The sequence below is a fragment of the Lathamus discolor genome, chromosome 6 (genome assembly GCF_037157495.1).
Source record: "Lathamus discolor isolate bLatDis1 chromosome 6, bLatDis1.hap1, whole genome shotgun sequence".
Taxonomy (NCBI): Eukaryota; Metazoa; Chordata; class Aves; order Psittaciformes; family Psittacidae; genus Lathamus; species Lathamus discolor.
Window position 1 is genome coordinate 38,845,878 of NC_088889.1, and position 20,632 is coordinate 38,866,509.

Sequence of the window (20,632 nt, forward strand, 5' to 3'; positions counted from 1 at the left end):
TTTTGAGGATTAAAATTTGTAAGACTTCAGTGAGGCATTCAGGTTATGAAGAGTGAACACTGAACAGAATCTCAGCTTTTTGCCAACTCTTGTAACACAAAGTAAGGGGGATATCTGCTCACAGTACAGCAAAATTAGTTTAGAAAGAATAGAAAGAACTGATTATCTCTAGAGTAAAATTATGTGGTGAAACACTATGGAATGTCATCACATTGGAATATTCTGTAGCTGTGAACAGCTTTAAGACTATTACATTCTCCCGGAGCAATAGAAGCTCATTGTATGTTAAGAGATTTATACAATTGCACATGCTTCACATCCTGATGTCCTGAAAGGTTTTTCTGTTTTCTGCTGTAGTAAGCATTGCATTTTTGTGCAGAGTTCATTATGGTAGAGTTTTTTTTCCGTTTTGCCTAGGATACTGATTACTACTTCAGAGGGAGCTAAGTTAGATGGAACATTGACATTACTGGTATAGTTGAAATGAAAACTTTTGCAAATAGCTTTTCATGTGATTATATTTGTGTTTCTTAAAGCGTGGTCCTCAGATGCCTTTGATATTTCTTTATGTTGTGGACACATGCATGGAAGATGAAGACTTGCAAGCTCTGAAGGAATCCATGCAAATGTCGCTTAGTCTCCTGCCACCAACTGCGTTAGTAGGTCTCATTACCTTTGGTCGCATGGTGCAAGTTCATGAGCTTGGCTGTGAAGGAATTTCCAAAAGTTATGTCTTCAGAGGAACAAAGGACCTCTCTGCAAAACAGCTTCAGGTAATGCATAAAAGCAAACAAAATGAAATTGTCAAGGTGATGATGATGAAGAACTTTAGATAGTCTGTAAGCAAATTTTGTAATAAAATCTTATGTATTTGACTACAGGAAATGCTAGGGCTTACAAAAATGGCTGTTTCACAAGTCGGTCGGGGTCCTCAAGTGCAGCAACCACCACCGTCTAACAGGTAATGTGCTTAAAACATCTGAATAACCTACTTTGGCTACACTGATTTACTGGAAAACCTATGTTTTATGGCAGTGAAAAACAATCAAATCAGTTGAACCTTTTGATCAGACACAAATTTACTGGGACAGTAATAGTTATAGCTTGTTTCTTTCCTACAGTTTGCACTGGGAAGAAAAGACCTAATGGGTGATAGTAAAGTCATCTGGATGATGCTTCAGAAATGATCTGAGAGAATGTTACATAGGCGTATTATAGATGGTGTGGTGGAAAGTGTTAATGGCTGCTATAATGCTCCTTCTTTACGTGGATATCCAGTTTTGCCTTCCCTTTTTCTTACTCTTCCACTCCTCTCCCTGCCCCTTCACTTCTGTCTCTTATTCGGAAATTGCAGGTTGGTGTTTGATTCTCCCGTGTTTTCCATTATGACATAGAAGAAATCTACGAAATGATAAAAAAGAGAGACAGTTTAGCAGTCTCTGCCTTCCAGTAAATAGCTGCATTTGTAGACAGCCTGTAGCAGACAGCACAAAGAATCCTTTATATAGTTAATGTTTCTTCTGATCTCCAATTATTCACTGAAGTAGTGAAACTTGAGTTTCTTTTTGAGATTCCTAGGTTATCATCTGCTGTATTCATTTGAGTACTCATTGTTCTTTATGGATAGTGGCAATAAGTCTTTAAGTCAGGAAGTTTTTGGTTTACAGGCTCTTCGCTGAAGTTCTTAAGCTGAGCTTGCTTAATAACACGTAGTAACACCAAACAGCATTATTTTGGGGAGACAGAGACATTGCTTTTAATTCAGATTAGAATGCAGAATTAGACATTGCTAATATATTGTTAGTGAACAACTGATAAAATTTTTATTTAACAGTTTGAATCTAAACTAATTTCATTTATATGTTTACAGATTTTTGCAGCCAGTGCAGAAAATTGACATGAATCTTACTGATCTTTTGGGTGAACTGCAGCGGGATCCTTGGCCAGTTCCACAAGGAAAACGGCCCTTACGTTCTTCTGGAGTGGCTCTTTCTATAGCTGTAGGGCTCCTTGAGGTAATAGCTTTAACTACAGTTACGCTGATACGTAAAAAATTCATTTTGTTGCAGAAAAGCTGCCACAATCAATATGTAAGTAAAAGCCTTATAACTGATGCATATTAGATTTATATAACGATTCTGATGGATATCATACCTTACATGGAAAGAATCATTTTAATGAGGCAAAACTGAACTTTGAATTAACAACCAATCTGCGTTTTGGGAGGGAAAAAGTACAGTTATTTTTAGAATCCTGTCAACGTGATGCATACCTGAATAGCTATTTCTTTTGTTGAATTTATAGCAAAACTTGATAGTTTTATTTGTCTTTTATTTCCTTCAGTGCACTTTCCCCAATACCGGTGCACGTATAATGATGTTCATTGGAGGACCAGCTACACAAGGACCTGGCATGGTTGTAGGGGATGAACTGAAGTTACCTATAAGATCATGGCACGACATTGAAAAAGATAATGCTAAATATGTTAAAAAGGGTACGAAGGTAAGAGATGGTAATGGGAGACATTTATAGGTGTGTTACCAGTAAGTAAACATTTACATTGTCTGGCATTGCAAAATACTGCTAGTAGCAAATGTCTGAAGAGGTGAAAATTGTGTGGTTTTGTTTACCTGTCTCTGAATGTATTTCTTCAGGAGTTGCTTCAGAAATTTCAGTGTATTGAGTTAGGACTTTGTCTAGCTCACAGTAAAGTTCTTTGAAGTGTTTCTCTGGTTTAAGTCAGAAAAGATTTATGTGATTAAATGATATATTGAGAATAAGACTGTTTGCTTCTAGGACAGCTGTTCAAAATTGTGTCTGTTTGGGGTGGGTTAGACAGTAGGGTTTAGGCATAGTCCATTTCAACTTATGTACATTTCATTTGGGCAAGTGAACTGCGTCCAAAACCTGTTGAATTTGTCTTAACTGATTATAAGCTTAAAGTTATGAGCTTAAGTTAAGAATTTAAACAGTCAGCTCAGTCATAGGCACCTGTCATTATAGGCACTTGAGATTAGAAAGGTATATTCAGTTCTATGTGTTGGATATAATACTTAATGCAAAGCTTAAAAAAAAAAAATCAGTGCCATTTTCTAGTTTAAATAGCAACCACTGGACTGTCTAGTATGAGTCAGGTTCTCAGCTGGTCAGAAATAAAACACCCAAGTGTTAAAAATTCCAGTCTTAATTTTAACTTCAGGAAAAAATGTATTTTTAGCTTGTACTGGAATAATATATAAATGAAGTCTCTTAACGTTGTTCTTGAAAGATTTTGGGAGTTAGGATTTAATATGAAGATGAGGCCTGTTCACACTGTAGATTGCTATGAACTGAGTTTTCATCTTGGTTTTAGCATTTTGAAGCCCTGGCTAATCGGGCTGCAACAAATGGTCATGTTATTGACATATATGCATGTGCGTTGGATCAGACTGGTCTTCTGGAGATGAAGTGTTGTCCCAACTACACAGGGTATGTGCCTATTAATTTTTAAGTTGTATATGGAGATGCGGTTTTCAATTTTATTTTATGGATAACTTTTAAACAGGGGCATACCCACTGTTGCTGTTCTTCAGTGTGCATGTATGTAAGCTGCAGCTTTCAGTAAAGATAAAGAGATGTCATCTTTTTTTTTTTTTTCTTGCTGTTCAGAGTGGTAGAAAACCCTGTGTTATTCTGTCTTGTTTATGCCCTTCTATATACTGTTTTTCATAGGTTTAGCTACTGCCCTGGATGATTATCAGGTGCATGTGTTGCTCCTAATTTGTGCTACCTCTGTCTAATTCTACATTTCAGACGTGGTCTTGTGTTTCCTTCAGCTTGTCTTGCCATGTTTGTGGTGCTGAAGTCCTGTATAGTGTTTTCTCAGTGAAAGATGTTCTTATGTATTATAACAACAATAACCCTAAAATGCTGATTGGGCAAGAAGCCCAATTAAAATTTTCATCCTTAACATTGTAGGAGAATATTGATTTAATGATAGTCCATTTTAAGAAGGCAAAAATACACCTTACAACGAATTGTCTTTAGACAAAATGTAGAAATACAAATCCCATGTGCTAAATTGTTGCATGATATGAAATCTGTTTTAACTCAAGGGTTTTCTTTGTTTTGTTATTATCTAGAGGCTACATGGTAATGGGAGACTCTTTCAATACATCTTTATTCAAACAGACCTTTCAGAGAGTGTTCACGAAAGATATGCAAGGACAATTTAAAATGGGATTTGGTGGCACATTAGAAATAAAGGTAAGAACACAAAAATGCAGCATGTTAGTTAAACACTGGAATATGATGGCTATGAACTGTGGATTCTTTGCCCTGTAAGGAATTTTTAGGAATATGCTAAACAGATGTGTTAGGGTTGGCTTGGACATGGCTTGTACTGCCAGGCTGTCTTTTTGCAGATCCATGATTATGTAAATGTGAGTTAGGTATAATGTTAATTACTTCTTACCCTGCATTCAGTGTCAGCTGAAAGGGAGACTAAACGTCTCTCAGTGCTGTGTGCGTAGAGTTTGGTATCAGTAGTAAGAGTTTCTTGGGTTTCGGTCCAGGTTCTTTACGTAGTCCAAGATAGCTTTCCTTTCATTTGCCATCCTTACCAGAATCCGCTCTAGCACTTTAACAGTGTTCTTTTTCACCTCCACTGTTGAGGGAAGCTTAGAGCTGAATATGCTGTAGGTTCAAGTACTGTCCTTGCGTAATGTTTCTTGCAAAATATTGCAGTCCTGCCTTGTAGAAGAATATAGGGCTATTTTCTTGATCAGTAAAATTCTGTTTAAGTTTTTACTACTAGGAAAATAATTGAACTCTTTTTCATGTATGTGTTCCTGTGAATTTTGTTGGAAGATTCTGGAAAATGAAAAGAGGGACCCCCAGTTCTTAGAGAGATGTGCAAATCAAGCAGGAAAATGATATTGGAGGAATGTAAAGAACTGGATTTTGCTTTTAGCTAAATGTTTAGGAGATAGAACATAAATTCACTGTGGGGTATGTGCAGTCATATGCTACAGGTGTTCAGTTTAAATCTGATTTTGTGAATATTTTAATTACTTTGCTAAAAAATAGACATTATCCATTATGCTTTCTAGGCTCTCAGGTCTGTAAATAACAGCAGCTTTTCACCATGGGTTACGTTTGTGCTGTTATTTCAGATGTACTAATTGGTACAGCAAACGTACATAATTAAGAATAGTAAGTGAGCACGTGAAAAGTTTCTTTAAATGTGCCAGGCATTATTACATGTACAACCTCTCCTAAAGGTATCAAGAGTCTGACATGGATTGTGGTTTTCATTAACTAATGATAAGACTGAATTCTTCTTAATCTGATGTATTAATGTCTGTTTTTTTTTCTATATATAAAGACTTCAAGAGAAGTGAAGGTTTCTGGAGCAATTGGACCCTGTGTCTCTCTCAACTCTAAAGGACCTTGTGTCTCAGAAAATGTAAGTAAACTTTGCTGAAAATGGAGGTCATTTTCTTCTATGGAAAAGTAGGATTTAGGATTTCTGTATTTGAGGAGAAGCTGATACTTTTCCATAAAACAAATGATGTTCCCTTTTTACCAGTTCTAAATTAAATACATTCAAGGGCTGGTTTTTTTTTTTTTTTTTGTTTGTTTGTTTGTTTGTTTGTTTGTTTTTTAATATTTCGTTTGGGTAAGATTTTGGATTAGATCAGGTTCGGGTTGTATTACAACTTGCAGGTCCCTTGTTACTTGTTTAGATTTGTCCGCTGAGTGGTTGCTTCTTCTAGCCATAGTGCATGTAACAGTGAATAGAAGCACAGTGACAGTATTGCCAGTATAATTTTCCTTGAATGTTTTGTTTGGTTTCACTCAGTCCCTTGTGGATGGCTGATTATTTTAATTGTTTTCACTGGGTATTTATGTTGTTTCGATGGCAAAAAGGAATTGTCACTTAAAATACCTCACTTATCTGTATACAGTTACCTTGTTAGATTCTAGAGACTATGTAACTACACCCTATATGTTATGTAAGCTGTTTGCTTTGAAGTTTTACTGGTGTGCCTTGGAAGAGTCATTCCACTTGCCTGTGCTTCTTACCTCTTCTCTTGGGATTGTTTAAGCAAAGTCTAGTACTTTTTCCTGTTTCTGATTTACTTTTTCCATTTTTCTAATGCCATCTTATTGTCTTTCTAATGTTTTAATCTTTTGCAACCATCTCCTTTTTTCTTACTCCTGCATCCAACACTGCAGTTATTTTGCAAGAGTGCTTGAGAAGCTGATGGGAGTGATCAGGGAGGAAACCTGTGATAGAGTAGTCATAAACAAACACAAATGGTCAGGTGTTGTGCATCATAAACAAGGGAATACTTCTGGTTTGTAAAAGTATAAAATCTCTCTACAGGAGATTGGAACGGGAGGTACTTGTCAGTGGAAGATTTGTGGGCTTAATCCTACTACAACACTTGCACTGTACTTTGAGGTGGTCAACCAGGTAATAAATATTAGTCTACTTGCCTACTAAACGCAGTAATTTTATTTTATGTGACTGCTATATTTTTGTGTGGTTCCCTCAAGCACACTAGCAGGGATGCAAACAATGTTGTCATTTTGTGTTCTCAAAATTTAGAGATGGGTACTAACAGCTTAGTGATGAGCTGATTTTCTTGAATATAATAATGAGAACCAAAGAGCTCTTCAAAATTTAGATAAGAGTTCATAATCAAAATCTAGTTTTTCTTTTCAGAGCGTTACTAAAATCTATTTTAGTTGCAACATATGAAAGCACTGTAATCTGTATATTTAAAAGTGCTTTTCAGTATTTCTCTGATGTTTTGATTACAAGTTAATTACTCCATAATGTTATATTTTAGCTTATGCTTTAATTGATGAGTATTTGTAAGTAAAGATTTGCTGCATTGAAATGCATTGGGGTTTCCTGTCTCCCTGAGGGAGTACTAGGAAAGAGGATAAAAACATGACAAGCAAATGTGCTACTTCCTTCTATTTCTTACCCTTCTCCCAGATATTTGAAGCTCAGGAGCTATGCGAGCTGACAGTAGTTTCTATATATTTAGTATGCTGTATAGTATACTTTATAACCTGTGCAAAACTTCGAAAACTTGAATTTAGCTTAGCTTAGCTTACTTTTTACATATTTATTTTGGCCTAATTTTATTAGTAGCTCTAAAACTGGTCTGGGTATGGTGTGTAATAGTTGATTTCAACGGTCCTCTCCTGGGATTACTTACCTTGTTAGCAGTCTATGAACCTGTATTTCTACCAAGCAGAGTTTTGAAATTAAGGTTTACACCTGGATTCCAGTCTTTGTTTTGATGGCACTTTTGATGGGATTCATTAATCAGCATTTTAGAGTAGTATCAGTTTTGTTGCCCTGTAATTCTGGTGAATCACATGATGTTCAAGTAGAGTAATGAAATCAATAATTTTAACACAGCCCCTTTGAATGTGTTGCCTCTGTAAGGGTGTGTGGAAGGACAGAGCATTGGTTGCTTTAGGGGTATCTGCTGGAGGCAGCAACTGCTCCTAACATCCCTTAGCTGTCTCCAAGTTTATTAGCCATGTTTAGTAAAGGTACTCAACATAATAAAAGCACCAGACAATCCATTTGTGTAACTTAAGCTGCCCATTGCAAATAATGTTATCATTTTCTAGTAATTTGTTTATACATTTTTGAATTATACTGCAAAATCTTGAGTTTCCCCTACATTTAATTTCTTTCCTCCTATACTTAGCATAATGCTCCTATTCCTCAAGGAGGACGTGGTGCAATTCAGTTTGTGACTCAGTACCAGCATTCCAGTGGACAGAGACGTATCAGAGTGACCACAGTTGCCAGAAAGTAAGTTTTACTTGTGATGAATCATTTTCAAAAAAGCAGGATATATATATTTACCTTTTCATCTTTAGATTTTGTAATCAGTCTATTATTCTGGTATGTGCAGTGCCACAGGTGGTGAAAGCATGATTATACCCTTGAGCCAGTTGCTTCTCTTGTTCTGTGGGCTATTTCTTCTTCAAAAGGTTGCAGTGGTTCTATAATGATGTTGTGAGAGTGCTCACAACATCTGAAGTAACCAAAGTGATTTTTAGATGAAGAGGAAGCTTGAGTGAAATTTTATGGCCTAAATGGAGGAGATGGTCAGGCTTAGGGAATGGCAAAGATCACTTTGTAGCTCAACTTGGGAGTGCTAGTTGCATTTCAGGGTGGGGAGGCATTAAGAGTTGTGGAGAAATTGATTCAGCAATGGAGGGATTTGCTTTTTCCACTTACTTTATTAATGACATTCAGCTTAGCTGTGGTTAATGTTCTTTTTGTCTGTGGAATTCAATTTTGTTTGTAGTATGTGAAAATACCTGTTATTCCATGTATAACTTTTAAACTGCAGATTCCTTGATTTAATTTATTCCACAGTTTTAGAAAGCAGTGTTTAATATTGTGCAGGCATTTTTCAATGTCCAGTGACATTTAATTTAAGATGAAGGAAATTATTAGTTGGATAATACAATGGAAAATTCAGTTTACCAAAAAAAGCATTGTCCTTACTGTTAATATAAATATCTTGTTAACTTACATTAGTTACATTAGTAAAATCTTTTTGGCAACTGATAAAAAGGCAGGTTAATAGTTCATCTTGTAAATTGAAAAGAACAAGCAAAGGTGCACAAGGCAATTGTTGGTGTGGGAACATGTGGTTAGCTTCATGGACAGTGTTTTCTGTAACCTTTCATAATAAATATTTTTAAAAATACAACAACTGTTTTGTAAGTGGCATTATATTTTATTTTACTGGTTGCATGACATCTCTATGAATAAAGGATCTTTCTAATTAAAGAATGGTTAATTGAGAGGCTGCTCATTTACACTCTGTAGATTTTTGAAGTTCTAGCGTGAGTTTGTTAAACTACTTTCTTTGCCTTAATTTTGAAGGGATATTTTGAGGTTCTTCTTTCCTTTCACCGTGAAGCAAATACTTGTATTTTTCTTTTTGCAGCTGGGCAGATGCACAGACACAAATCCAAAACATTGCTGCATCTTTTGACCAGGAAGCTGCTGCAATTCTCATGGCTAGATTGGCAGTGTATAGGGCAGAGACAGAAGAGGGGCCTGATGTGCTTAGGTGGCTGGACAGGCAACTGATACGACTGGTAAGGACTATATTACAAGAGTCAGCCTGGTTTCTTGTCTCCAGACATGTCATACTTAAATGACTGGTATTCAGTGACTGTTTCTTTAAAAATAAAACAAAACAAGAAATGAACTGAATGCTTCATTTCCTCAAGTGGGTATGCAGAGTTCTTTTTAAATTGGAAAAAGAACAGATTTGATTTTGATTTGTTTATTAATGTTTCCTCAATCATCAGCAGTTGGTAATTGCCAGCAATTGAAATTCTGGTTTTAGATAAGCAGAAATTGAAGCTTTCTCTACTTTTTGCTGCCTATAATAGTGTAGATGAAATATTTTTAGGGAAAAAAAGTCAAAGTATCTAGAAAGTCATGTGGAATTTCTTTATTTTCAAAAGTTTTTTTTTTTTTTTACTTACTTGTAAGTAATTATTAATAATTTAATTTTAAATATGCTCTCCAGTTAATCATCTAACTGCTTAGCAGTTTTAGAGAGGGGGGGAAAATAGTAAACCGTTAAAGCCTCATACACAAGGAAAGAAAAGGACATAGCAAAACCACTGGTTTTGGTATGTTTTTGTTTGCTTACAAACCTGTAAGCACCTCAAATCATGTGTCTTAAAACCAAACAAACTTACAGTAATGGCATGACCAAGCAAGTTTGTTTCTTAACTGGAATAAATTTTCCTTTTACTCCAGTGTCAGAAATTTGGAGAATATCACAAGGATGATCCAAGCTCTTTCAGATTTTCAGAAACCTTTTCACTTTACCCACAGGTGAGTAGGAGGAAGGTGTGCCTATAGGGATTAATAGTTTCTTTGAATAGTTTAAAATAATTAGACTTTGAATAGTTTCTTTGCTAATAATCCATTTTGATAAATTCCTTCATTCTCATAGCTCCAGGTATGTTGCTTTTGGACTCTTCATAGACTTCCATGATATTTGTGTTTTAGTTACCTTCCAGTCTGTCTCAAGGTGTTCCGAGTTGTGGAGAGATTGATTCAGCAATGGAGGGATTTGCTTTTTCAACTCTGCTAATGACGTTCACCTTTGCTGTGGTTAATGTTCTTTTTTTCTGTTCACATACTATAATTTGTGTGTTCAAGCATAGCAGCCTCCCTGACAGGAACAGTAGAACATCCAGTAAAGGAAAGGGTTGGCAATATTCAGTCATACTATTTATGAGTTAATACTGGGGAAGAAGAAATGATAAACTTTACTCTTAATTCAAAGCTGCTTTGTAGGTTTATCCATTCTGATCTCTCTCTTACTTTCATGAGAGTATAGAAAAACAGGCAGAGGTGCATATGCAAGTTAGAAATGTTGACGGACTTAGAATTCAATTTTGTTGTGGCATCGGTCTTGTGTAGTTTGTGAAAAATATTTGTCTTTGTACAAGTCTCCTTTCTATCTGTGAAAGGTCAAACACGTGTTCTTTTGTTTTGCAGTTCATGTTTCACTTGCGAAGATCTCCTTTCTTACAAGTTTTTAATAACAGTCCAGATGAGAGCTCGTACTATCGTCATCATTTTATGCGTCAAGATTTAACCCAGTCACTTATCATGGTTCAGCCAATTCTCTATGCCTACTCATTTAATGGACCTCCAGAGGTATCATTAAATATAACATAATAACAGGTTATAAGTTTTGGGTTGTTTTTTTTTTTTTTAGATGTACGAAATTCTCTCTATCATAACGCCCTCATCCAAAGCTTTTAATTTTGCTGTGGTTACCGTCGTGTGTATATATACATATATATACAGATATGTTTGGTAGAGAACCTTCCAGCTGACTGGAAATAGAAAGATGATCTTCCAAGAAGCTTGTGAAAGAAGTATAAGATAGGAGACAACAAAAGTTGTCTGGTATGTAAGAGAGAGTGAGGAAATGGTAAGACAGTGAAAATAAACACAGAAGGCAAGGATTTTGGCAGGTTGGAATTCAAATTCTTGGGATTTTTTTGTTTTTAAGACTATCTCATGGAATAAAAAAAGATGTTTAAAAGTGGAGTTAAAACAATGAGGTGGTTTGTGAAGAGCTACTTACAGGTCACTGGAATGGGTTTCCCAGGGAAGTTGTGAATGCTCCAATCCCTGGTGATGTTCAGTGCCAGGTTGGACAGGGGCTTGGGTGGCATGGTTTAGTGGGAGGTGTCCCTGCCCATAGCAGGGGTGTTGGAACTAGGTGATCTTAAGGTCCTTTCCAACCCTAACCTATGATTCTATGATTCTCCCATATGTGAATAACAGTCAGGTGATGGAAAGGAGTTGATTTATCAAGAGCTTCACACCTCAATGTAGAATGAATAATATTTTTTTTTTTTTTTTTTTTAATTCTTGGAGTAGTTAATATTTTTGGTATCCCTAATAAGATCAATCCAAGTAAATCATATGGTACTGTTGCAATTAAATAATAAAGTGCCAGTATAGTGTCACTGCCCTTAAAAATTAATCAGTTCACTTAAAAAGGTGTATTAAAGCCTTAAGTGTTGTTTGATTTCATAAATCATGAATCATCCACCAGTGTTGGTGCATATATGTGCACAGTAATAATAGCTGCAAGGACAAGACTGAAAAAACCCGAACAACCACAACCATCTAGTCTTAGACTTGGATAGTTACTGAATCTTTATACACTGAAATATCATTTGAATTAATGACATTGTAGAGGTAAATATGGAGGTACTTGAAGGACTGGAAAAGTGCATAATAATCAAAGAGATTTCAGCTCTTAAATAGTTGTTTTTTTTAATTACTTTCATGAAGTTATATACTCAGAATCAAGCTAGATAACTTTAGAATGAGATTGTGTGGCTTACAGATGTATAACATGACAACAACCAAATATGGAGCTTCAGTTAGTGATTGAAGAAGTTCCTAAGATTCAGTGTCTGATTCAAAAGCTGATAATGCCATCTGATTGCTCAGTTCTGCCTCAGTTGGTAATTTCTTATTTATTTTTAAATCTTAGCCTGTTCTTCTGGACAGCAGCAGCATTTTACCAGATCGCATTCTCCTCATGGACACCTTTTTCCAGATCCTTATTTATCATGGAGAGGTAAGATTTTGTGATTCTTACATAAATACTCTTTCTATAGGAGTGCTGCATTATGATAGTCAAGCTGCAGTTCTAACATGCTCCAGTGCTTGACCTCTCATCTGCATAGCTGATACCAGACTCCTAGTTCATGTCTGTAGTTTGGTAACCTAACATGCCTATGGATGGATGCTTGACAGTACTTGATGATTTGCTCCTGTTTGTTTTGATGGGTTTAAGATGAATTAGCTATGTGGTTTAGATCAATGTTTTTCCAGCTTTTGAGAGTGTTATTCCCTGCACCATGTGTTTCACCTTCCCTTTTCAGTCGTTTATTGTAGACCTCTAAATGAATTCTTCAGGGATGGGGAGTCAGAACACCAGGTTTTAGTCATCCTTCATCTGTACTGTCCTGGAGGAATGAAACTGCTCCTGGCAGTTAGGTAGATAGATATTCCCCAGTACTGGAAATATAAATGCTTGTGACTTGCTAGTGCTCTACTTCCCTGGAGGGACTGAGCTGCTGCTTTTTACTGCTTTGCAGCTGTAAATAGTTCACAGCTGAGAGTTTGAGAAATGCTGTTCTGGATCATGTCCTCGTAGCTGCACTTTTAAAAATAGTTACTAAACTTTAACTTCTTAAGTAGAAAAACGTTCTGTATATTTTTGTGAGGTGCTGTCAGGAAGAAGCAGGGGAGGGCTGCTCCCTGAGGCAAGGGGACCAGGGAACTGAGTATGATTGCGAGGCAGGCATAGGCTTCACTAATGAGAACCTAGTCCACCCATACACAAGCAAGGGAAGCAGAGCAGTTTGTGGGCAGTAGCCAGGCTCAGTCACCAGTCCAGATCACCAGACAGGTCTATGGGAATGAGGCAGATCCCAATTCAAGCCGGGAATGAAGACCGGAAAGGTATAGGCATGGCTGCACTGTAGCTCAGGCAGGAGCCAGGGATGCGAGCCTCAGCTTAAAAGCAGCTGCTGAGCAAAGGAGGGAGGAAACTCTGCTGAGGATCCCTCCAGGTCTTTCCTGGTAATGGCCTATATCAGTGTGCTGACCTTGAGCAGCCAGCTGGACTCCTGGGAGGTTGGGAGGCTGTGCTAGAGGACCTGAAAGATAAATAGCAGTATAAACATGGATATTACAGAACTGTAAATAGTAACCTTGACCTCATGAACTAAATATTTAGCATAAAAAGGATTACAAAAAAGGAAAGAAAGGTGGACCACAAATTGTTAGTTAAAAAACCCCAAACATCTAGTGGCATGTTACTTGCACATCTTGGCTTTCAAAAAATAACTTGCATACTATAGGGCAGAAAAGGGTGAATAATAGAAAAGAGGCCAGCAATGGTACATCCTTCTCTGAAAAGCTCTGTGTATCCTCTAAAAAAGATACGTGAATCAGTTCTGAACTTCTTTCTTCTCCTCTCCCCAGACCATAGCTCAGTGGCGTAAATCAGGTTACCAAGATATGCCGGAATATGAAAACTTTCACCACTTGCTACAAGCTCCAATAGACGATGCTCAAGAAATTCTCCATTCCAGATTTCCAATGCCCAGATACATTGATACAGAGCATGGAGGAAGCCAGGTATGGTAAAATATGTATTATAATCTAGGAAGTGATGTGTTAATAATATGAGTGTGGGTTTGTTTTTTTTTGTTTTTTTTTTTTTTTCAGTGAACATGCATTTCTGTGCTAAAACACATGGAAATTGCAAGTGAACATTTTGAATTTTAAAGCTTTTACAGAGCCGGATATCTCATAGTACCTTTTTACCTAATTTGTGAATCCTGATATTTATTGCCATTTTTATCATACTGACTTGGACTCTGAGATTCCTTGTGTGAGATGTGTAGGACAAAGCAGAGAGTGGTTGCCAGGGCCTCTGGGCCAATACCGTAATTATTCATGGTGTTATTATTATTTTTTTTTAAACTTGTTAATTAATTGTCTTGCTGATAATCCCATTGACTTTGTTAGTGCTTAGAAAAAGACAGAAACGTACTTTCTGCTGCATTGAAGAGTTGTTAGCAGTTGTGAATTATAGCTATTGAAGCCAGGGAGTGGCTTTGTTTATAGAGGTGCTACTCGTTCTTCTGAATAGGTATCTCTCCAACTAACAGAAATTCCATATTTCATACACATGTAATTTTTTTTTTCTAAATGTAGAAAACTTCTGCTTGAAAAAGATTAATTTATTGCCTGTGGTTTGTTTTTTAAAGGCTCGTTTCCTGCTTTCAAAAGTAAATCCTTCTCAGACTCATAACAATATGTATGCATGGGGACAGGTAAGTGTGAATCTGGTGATGAAGCTTGTATGCATTATTTTCTTTGTTTCAGAAATCAAGTGACACATTGTGTACATATAAGGAATAATATCTAAGTTTTAAAACTGAAAAATAATCTTCTCTGGTTGCCCAGAGAAGTTGTGGGTGCTCCATTCTTGGAGCATTCCAAACCTAGCCATTCTGTGATTGTATGAAATGCAGTTTTGGCCTGATGTCACCAGAATTGCAAAAGTTAAGAAAAACTGATGTAATTTCTTTAGACAAAAATGATGTAGTTGCTATTTTAAGCTTCTGTTAGGCTGCTTTCATATCTAGCCATTTTTCTTATACAGATATGTTCAGATTCCTTAGAATGAGAACACTTGCCGCACGTAAAGACTAAGGGACCTTTTTACATTAGGGGAAATAAGCTTTTAAATTAGGTGTAAGCAAGAACTGGAAAGTGCACCAGTACCAGTGTACTGATGTTTTTCGAATGTTTGTGACTGAGGTAACCAGGAATTGATTTTTCAAATCTTGTCTTTAGGAAGGAAGTTATGTGAGAGTTTGAAAGTTAAACCTTCTGAAGCAGTTTGTATTCTTGAATGCTGCATCCCAGTTCCATGTTCTCCTTCCACATTTAGCTTTTATAGTGGGAAGAGAAACTCTATGGTGGGTGAATGCTGGGGCAGTGTCATTTTCCCATGCAAATATAATGGCATCAGAGAGTTGAAGCTACATATTAACTGTAATTGTATAGTATTTTGCTGAAGGACACACAGTGTTCAGGTGATGAGTGTGAGCGCTCTATAGCAATTTTATGGCAGTGATGTTTGTTAGGTGAGTGTCATCAGGGCACTTTTTCACGGGAAGCTGTTGGTTCTGACAAAGCCTCTGGCAGTGAATAGCACCGAGATCCAGAGTGAAAATATTTGAAAACTTCGTACTGAGTCAGGGACAGCATGATTTGAACCCAGCTGTCTTGCTTCTAAAGTCGATAACCAGCAATCTGTTAGTGTTGCTCTTCATCATGTTTCCTACACAGCATACACACAAATCCTGTAGTTTGAAAGGTCTTGTTTTTATCTTGACATTACCTGGAGATTTTTAAAGTTTGGTATTTCCAACAGTACAGGACAGCTGTTTCCTGCTCATTTAATTAGTAAGCAAATGAAACAATGCTTGAACTGATCCCTTAGAAAACTGTTCATGCTGGACAAGTGAGACTCTTTGATATGTATTAGAAAAGATGGGTTTCCCTTTTAATGTTGAAAATAAGCCAGTTCTAGGGTAACGTAAGAAATGGTCTCTTTATCTTCCTAGTGGCATTGCAGTCTGTATGATCAACATAATACCCTCCTGTGTTTGCAGGGTGTTTTGTGAACAGAGTTGAACCAAATGCAGTTTATGAAATGAGAAACGTAACTGTTGGGAGAAAATTCTGAACTGGTTTTGCTCTTGTTTTTCTCATGAGCTTCTTGGATTGTTACGTGTAGTTTGGTTTTGTGCATGGCTGAAAGTCTGTGGAAAAATCTGTTGGTCCACATTTACCTGCAGAGGGCACCCACACACCGCTGAAACCGTGTTTCAGGAGGTGATGAATTGACTAGTTTGGTTTTTAAGTAAAGATTTTTTTGAAACTTCAGCAAGTAGCTGCCTTCTATAGAATAGAAAACCTTTTCAGAAAATAATGGTAAACTTTTCATACAGCTCTATTGTGTGGGTTACTCTTTGAAGATGTGGTGGAAATTTTCAGGTTATATTGGCTACAACATTTATTTGAGATCGCCTTTACTTTCAGCTTTTTTTTTTTTTTTTTTTTTTTTAATCTTTTCTTGTTTTGGTAACTGTGGGGAATTTGCAGTTTGAAATGAAAGAATAGCTTAATGGCACAAATCTTATAAAATGCCCAGTAGCTGTCACCAAAACCCTGCTAATTAAATTTAAATTCTCACTGTATGTCTTGGATCAAAATTTTGAATGACCAGAAAACAAAATTTGAGGTGATCTGTGAAAAATCAAAGCCAATTCTCATGTACTTCTCAGATTTCTGCATTGTGACCTTGCTGGTTTTCACTTTATTCCCCAGCAGATAAAATACTCTGCTCCCTTACTGACTAATGAAGGAGTCCTAGTCTTCAGAGTAAAGCTGCTGCTGTTGGTGGTAGCCAGGGTGACAGCAGTTGCCTGTGTGCAGGTGTTGGGTGAGGTGTTCAACTTCAGGAATAAGTGTGTGCATTGGTTTTAATTTCCCTGGATTACCACTAGCAGTCATTGTGAGGGATCTCTTTTCTTAGGGGTCTGTCATCTCCTTTTGTGGTTTATTTTCTAGTGGATGATGTACTGTCCTTCCACGAGTAAGACACAAGATGGCAAATTGTATCCTGCCCCAGAATTAAACTACTTGTAGTTTCCTTGTGGCTTCCTAGAGAGCTCAGGTTTAGCATTTGGCAGGCTTGCAAGTAGAACATCCTTTATTCTCATTTTGCCACCATCAGCTAGCAGATGATCTAGTGGGCCTCCCCTGAGAGTGGCTGTATATTGTGTCAAGTGTATTGTAGTGATCTAAGAACTCTTACTGCTCCTGGGTTTGACCCTTGATCATTACCAGGGAATTGTTTTTGGCCAGTTCTCAAAAAGGGGCACCAGTTCTAAGCATCCTTGTTACGACTTTCATGTCTGTGTTTTCAGAAAATATAAGAGTTCAGAGAGTTCTAATTTGGAAATTATGGATGCTTTGTACCTTTGAAAAGGTTGAATTGTTGAGATTTCTATGAATTCTTTGTGCATCTATAAATGCAAGTAATGGCAGATCGGTTTCAAATGATGTAAAGAGAATTGCAGGGTAGCATTTGCAGAGTTGCCAACTGCTGTTCTATTTAGACTTTAAATTTGTTTAAAAATAGTCATTAAAAGATGACCATTTTGAACTTAATACTTCTGAGATAAAAAAAAAAAATTGCAAAAATCCACCAAAAAAATGGTGAGGTTTTTTTTTGTTGTTGTTAGCTTGTTTGTTTTTTACTCTTTTGTGGTCCGATTTTGCAGTGGCATAACCTTCAGATGTTGCTTTTGCTGTTTTTCTCTGAGATGGCACAGAGCTGTATGAGAGATCTGGCCCAGCTTTCCTTGATAAAAGTTGGTTGACCTTCATTCAGTGTCAAATCAGACCCTTCATGGATTTGTTTCCTCCTTTTATCACTTTGATACCTCTGAACTTCACTGACAGATACTGATTTGTTAGTTGCGTCACTTGCATGTTTCCGTTTCTCTTATCCTTGTCACCTCCTCTGAGGTAGGAAAGATACAGAAACTGTGGTACAGAAGTTTTATTTACTTTTAAAAATTTGTAACTTACTATTTGGCAGCTGTCAGAAACTTGGAGTTTTGTATGGCTGATGTAAATACCTTGCTATACTGCAGCTCATTTCCGTACGCATTAATACGGAAGGGAGTTTTGTGGTTTATGCCTCAATTTATGTAAACATGAAAATTTATGTAAATGTACAGTCTGCTGATTTTGTCAGAGGATTTCAGCAATGATACACTTCTAAGGTCTTTTCTAAATTTATAGTGTTTATTTACTGGAACCTGTTGTGCCTTAAAATGCTTTTTCTTCACAGTGAGTATAATCAATTCCCCTTGTTTCCTTTTATTTTATAGGAGTCTGGAGCACCCATTCTCACTGATGATGTCAGCTTGCAAGTGTTTATGGATCATCTGAAGAAACTTGCTGTTTCTAGTGCTGCCTGAGATTCTGCAGTGCATTAAAGGCACAGATAAGCTGTAGCCATATTTCAGCTTTTGTTTCCTTTACCCTTTTCCATGTCTCTCCTGACAGAGTGATCTGATGTGCACAAGCTGCCTGACTAGATGTAAAGCAGTGTTGTTTTCAAAGAAGAGCTTTTGTTATCAGCAGATGTTTTAATGTGAACTGCAGTTTGTAAAAATGACAGGTCGTAGATAAAGTTATAATTAGAAGAAAAAGAACAATCATTTTGATTATTATGATACCATAGTTACTTTGAAATCATTTATAGCAACTTTGAGATGTGATTTCAGTTTCCTTTTTGAATGGTTGAGGCTGATTCTGCTCTGCACTACAAAGGCACATTGAGCAATAAAGGAAATCTTTGGTGATGTCAAGCTTTCCAGGCTGCCATAAGACTACTTTTCTTCACTCAATTTGAGCACAAAGTGAACAAAGAAGCAACAAAAAGCATGTAAAAATAGTATTAACTCTGTCTCTTGACTTAGGCTGCCGAACTTTTCTTTCCTGCAGAGATATTATTCTATTTAATTTCAAACATTTCTTCCCACTTACTCTGCTTGGTTCTTTGGGAGCAGAGTTTTTATTTCCACATAAAGAATTTGAACTGACAGATTAAAAAAAAAGAAAAAGTTATTGCACAAAATTTAAATCCACATGTTGTATTTTTGTCAAAATACCTCTTACCAAACATAGCAACAGGTGAATATGCTCAAAAGTTAACACTTCTAGCTTGAGCTAAGAAGAAATCCTACACTACCAAAATAAACTAAGAGTATGGCCTTGATTTTTGTCTTGGTGAGTATACTTTTAAAGAATACATATATTTACCTTTTTGCTATTGCCTTTTAATGTTATTACACTAATGCACGACTGCACATCTGCTTTCTATATCCTTTTTGTTATTAATTCAACGGGCTGTAGTTGTTGTTGAAACAGTATTATATAGAATATGATGTAATTAATTTGGTATTTAGCTCATACTTGTTTTTTTTTTTTGGGAGGGTGGATAACATAGGCTTTCCCAACTACTTGTTGAAGTTTACAGATAAACCAGATGTTTACATAGGTGATACGACATTATGAGAATTAAAGATCTGAAATGTGGTAGTGGGCAATAAAAAATTGTGCCAAGTCTGAAGGAAGAGAGAGTTTTGACATAGGAAATTCAAATATTTACTGGTGTTATAGCGTGCGGTTTTTTTTCTTTTTTTTTCTTCTGTAAATTCTCAAAAACTTCATTAAAATCAGTTGCTCTCCATCTCTTTGATCTAAATGAGATGAGCTCCTTTTGCCTCAATGCAAATAAAACACATGTTTTTCTTTCACTTTCTGTATTTATTGTGCTGGTTTCCGTTGGTGCTTGAAATGAAATGTGGAAATAAAATAGTAATAATAAAATTTAGAATAACTTCACCGCTTTTATTCATGTAGTAACTGGTATCAAACTTCTGTAACTTCCAGAGTTACTGAACTGTTCACACTAGTGTCAGTTTTGGAGATACAGATTCAGTAGGCCTCTTGACTTTTTGTTTAACTAGTAAACAGCTTAAAAACATTTTTTTTTGTAACACTAAATACGTCCCATTTATTTAACAGTTAAATACTGTTTGACTAATAAATGAATTCGTCGCCAAGTCATGATAATGGATGGAGTTTTTCATGCTTTCTTTCCTACCCTGTAATCAGCTTTCACCTTCTAATAGGCTCTTTTGTCCAATCTCTTTGCAACATTAGCTTCTTTTGTAACTTTAAGTATTTAACATTGTTAAAGACTTTTTGAAAATCAAAATGTATCGGATGTGTTACCTTTATCCTCCTGCTTATTCACCTCTTCCGAAGACTGTATGGATAGTAAGACAGGATTTTCCTTTGTAGGGAGCATGCTGACTTTTTCCCAAAAGCCCATGTCTGTCTAACTATAGGCTGCTCAGTCTTGTTGTTCATCATAACCTTTACCAGTCAAAGGGAAGGGATTTGAAAGGGCCAGTCAAATCTGGCAAATTAACAAGTGGTGAGAGGACTGGTTCCACAGCCGGGGGTTCAGCTACCTAGAACATTGGACCTGTTTTGAGGAACCTTGTCTGCTGGGAACTGATGGGGTCCATCTGTCAGAGAAGAGGAAGAGCAGCTTTGGTCACAGGCTTGCCAAGCTGGTGCAGAGGCTTTAAACTAAAGTTGACAGGGGAGGAGAACCTCAATCCATCCCACTCCTAACAGGCAGATGCTGATGCTGGCAGGAGATGCCCAAAGCCTGGAGAGGGATTGCAGATCAGCAGGAGAGCACGTAAAGAGCAGCACAAAGGGCTTCCAGTCATTCTGCTGAAGTTAAATTGCGTAAAGATGTACAGATTTGCTAGAAATTCAAATACTGTCAAACCCTTGTAGTTTGGTCTGTGAAACTGGTGTCAATGAGAGGTCCCATGGCTGCCTCCAACACAC

At 36.7% G+C, this 20,632-nt stretch overlaps 1 protein-coding gene across 4 annotated transcripts in view; it reads left to right on the forward strand.

Moving 5' to 3' along the window:
• Positions 1 to 19,606, forward strand: part of SEC23A (SEC23 homolog A, COPII coat complex component) — a 28,482-nt gene extending 8,876 nt beyond the window's left edge. For all 4 annotated transcript variants that reach the window (XM_065686193.1, XM_065686194.1, XM_065686192.1 and 1 more), the window contains 16 exons: positions 537 to 773; positions 882 to 961; positions 1,871 to 2,015; positions 2,344 to 2,502; positions 3,353 to 3,468; positions 4,122 to 4,245; positions 5,366 to 5,446; positions 6,371 to 6,460; positions 7,722 to 7,828; positions 8,982 to 9,135; positions 9,812 to 9,889; positions 10,562 to 10,723; positions 12,084 to 12,170; positions 13,586 to 13,741; positions 14,377 to 14,442; positions 18,085 to 19,606. In XM_065686193.1, coding sequence (XP_065542265.1) covers positions 537 to 773; positions 882 to 961; positions 1,871 to 2,015; positions 2,344 to 2,502; positions 3,353 to 3,468; positions 4,122 to 4,245; positions 5,366 to 5,446; positions 6,371 to 6,460; positions 7,722 to 7,828; positions 8,982 to 9,135; positions 9,812 to 9,889; positions 10,562 to 10,723; positions 12,084 to 12,170; positions 13,586 to 13,741; positions 14,377 to 14,442; positions 18,085 to 18,174 — 1,932 coding nt within the window. In that variant the 3' untranslated portion in view covers positions 18,175 to 19,606. The remainder of the gene's footprint in view (positions 1 to 536; positions 774 to 881; positions 962 to 1,870; positions 2,016 to 2,343; positions 2,503 to 3,352; positions 3,469 to 4,121; positions 4,246 to 5,365; positions 5,447 to 6,370; positions 6,461 to 7,721; positions 7,829 to 8,981; positions 9,136 to 9,811; positions 9,890 to 10,561; positions 10,724 to 12,083; positions 12,171 to 13,585; positions 13,742 to 14,376; positions 14,443 to 18,084) is intronic.
• The last annotated feature ends 1,026 nt before the right edge of the window (positions 19,607 to 20,632 follow it).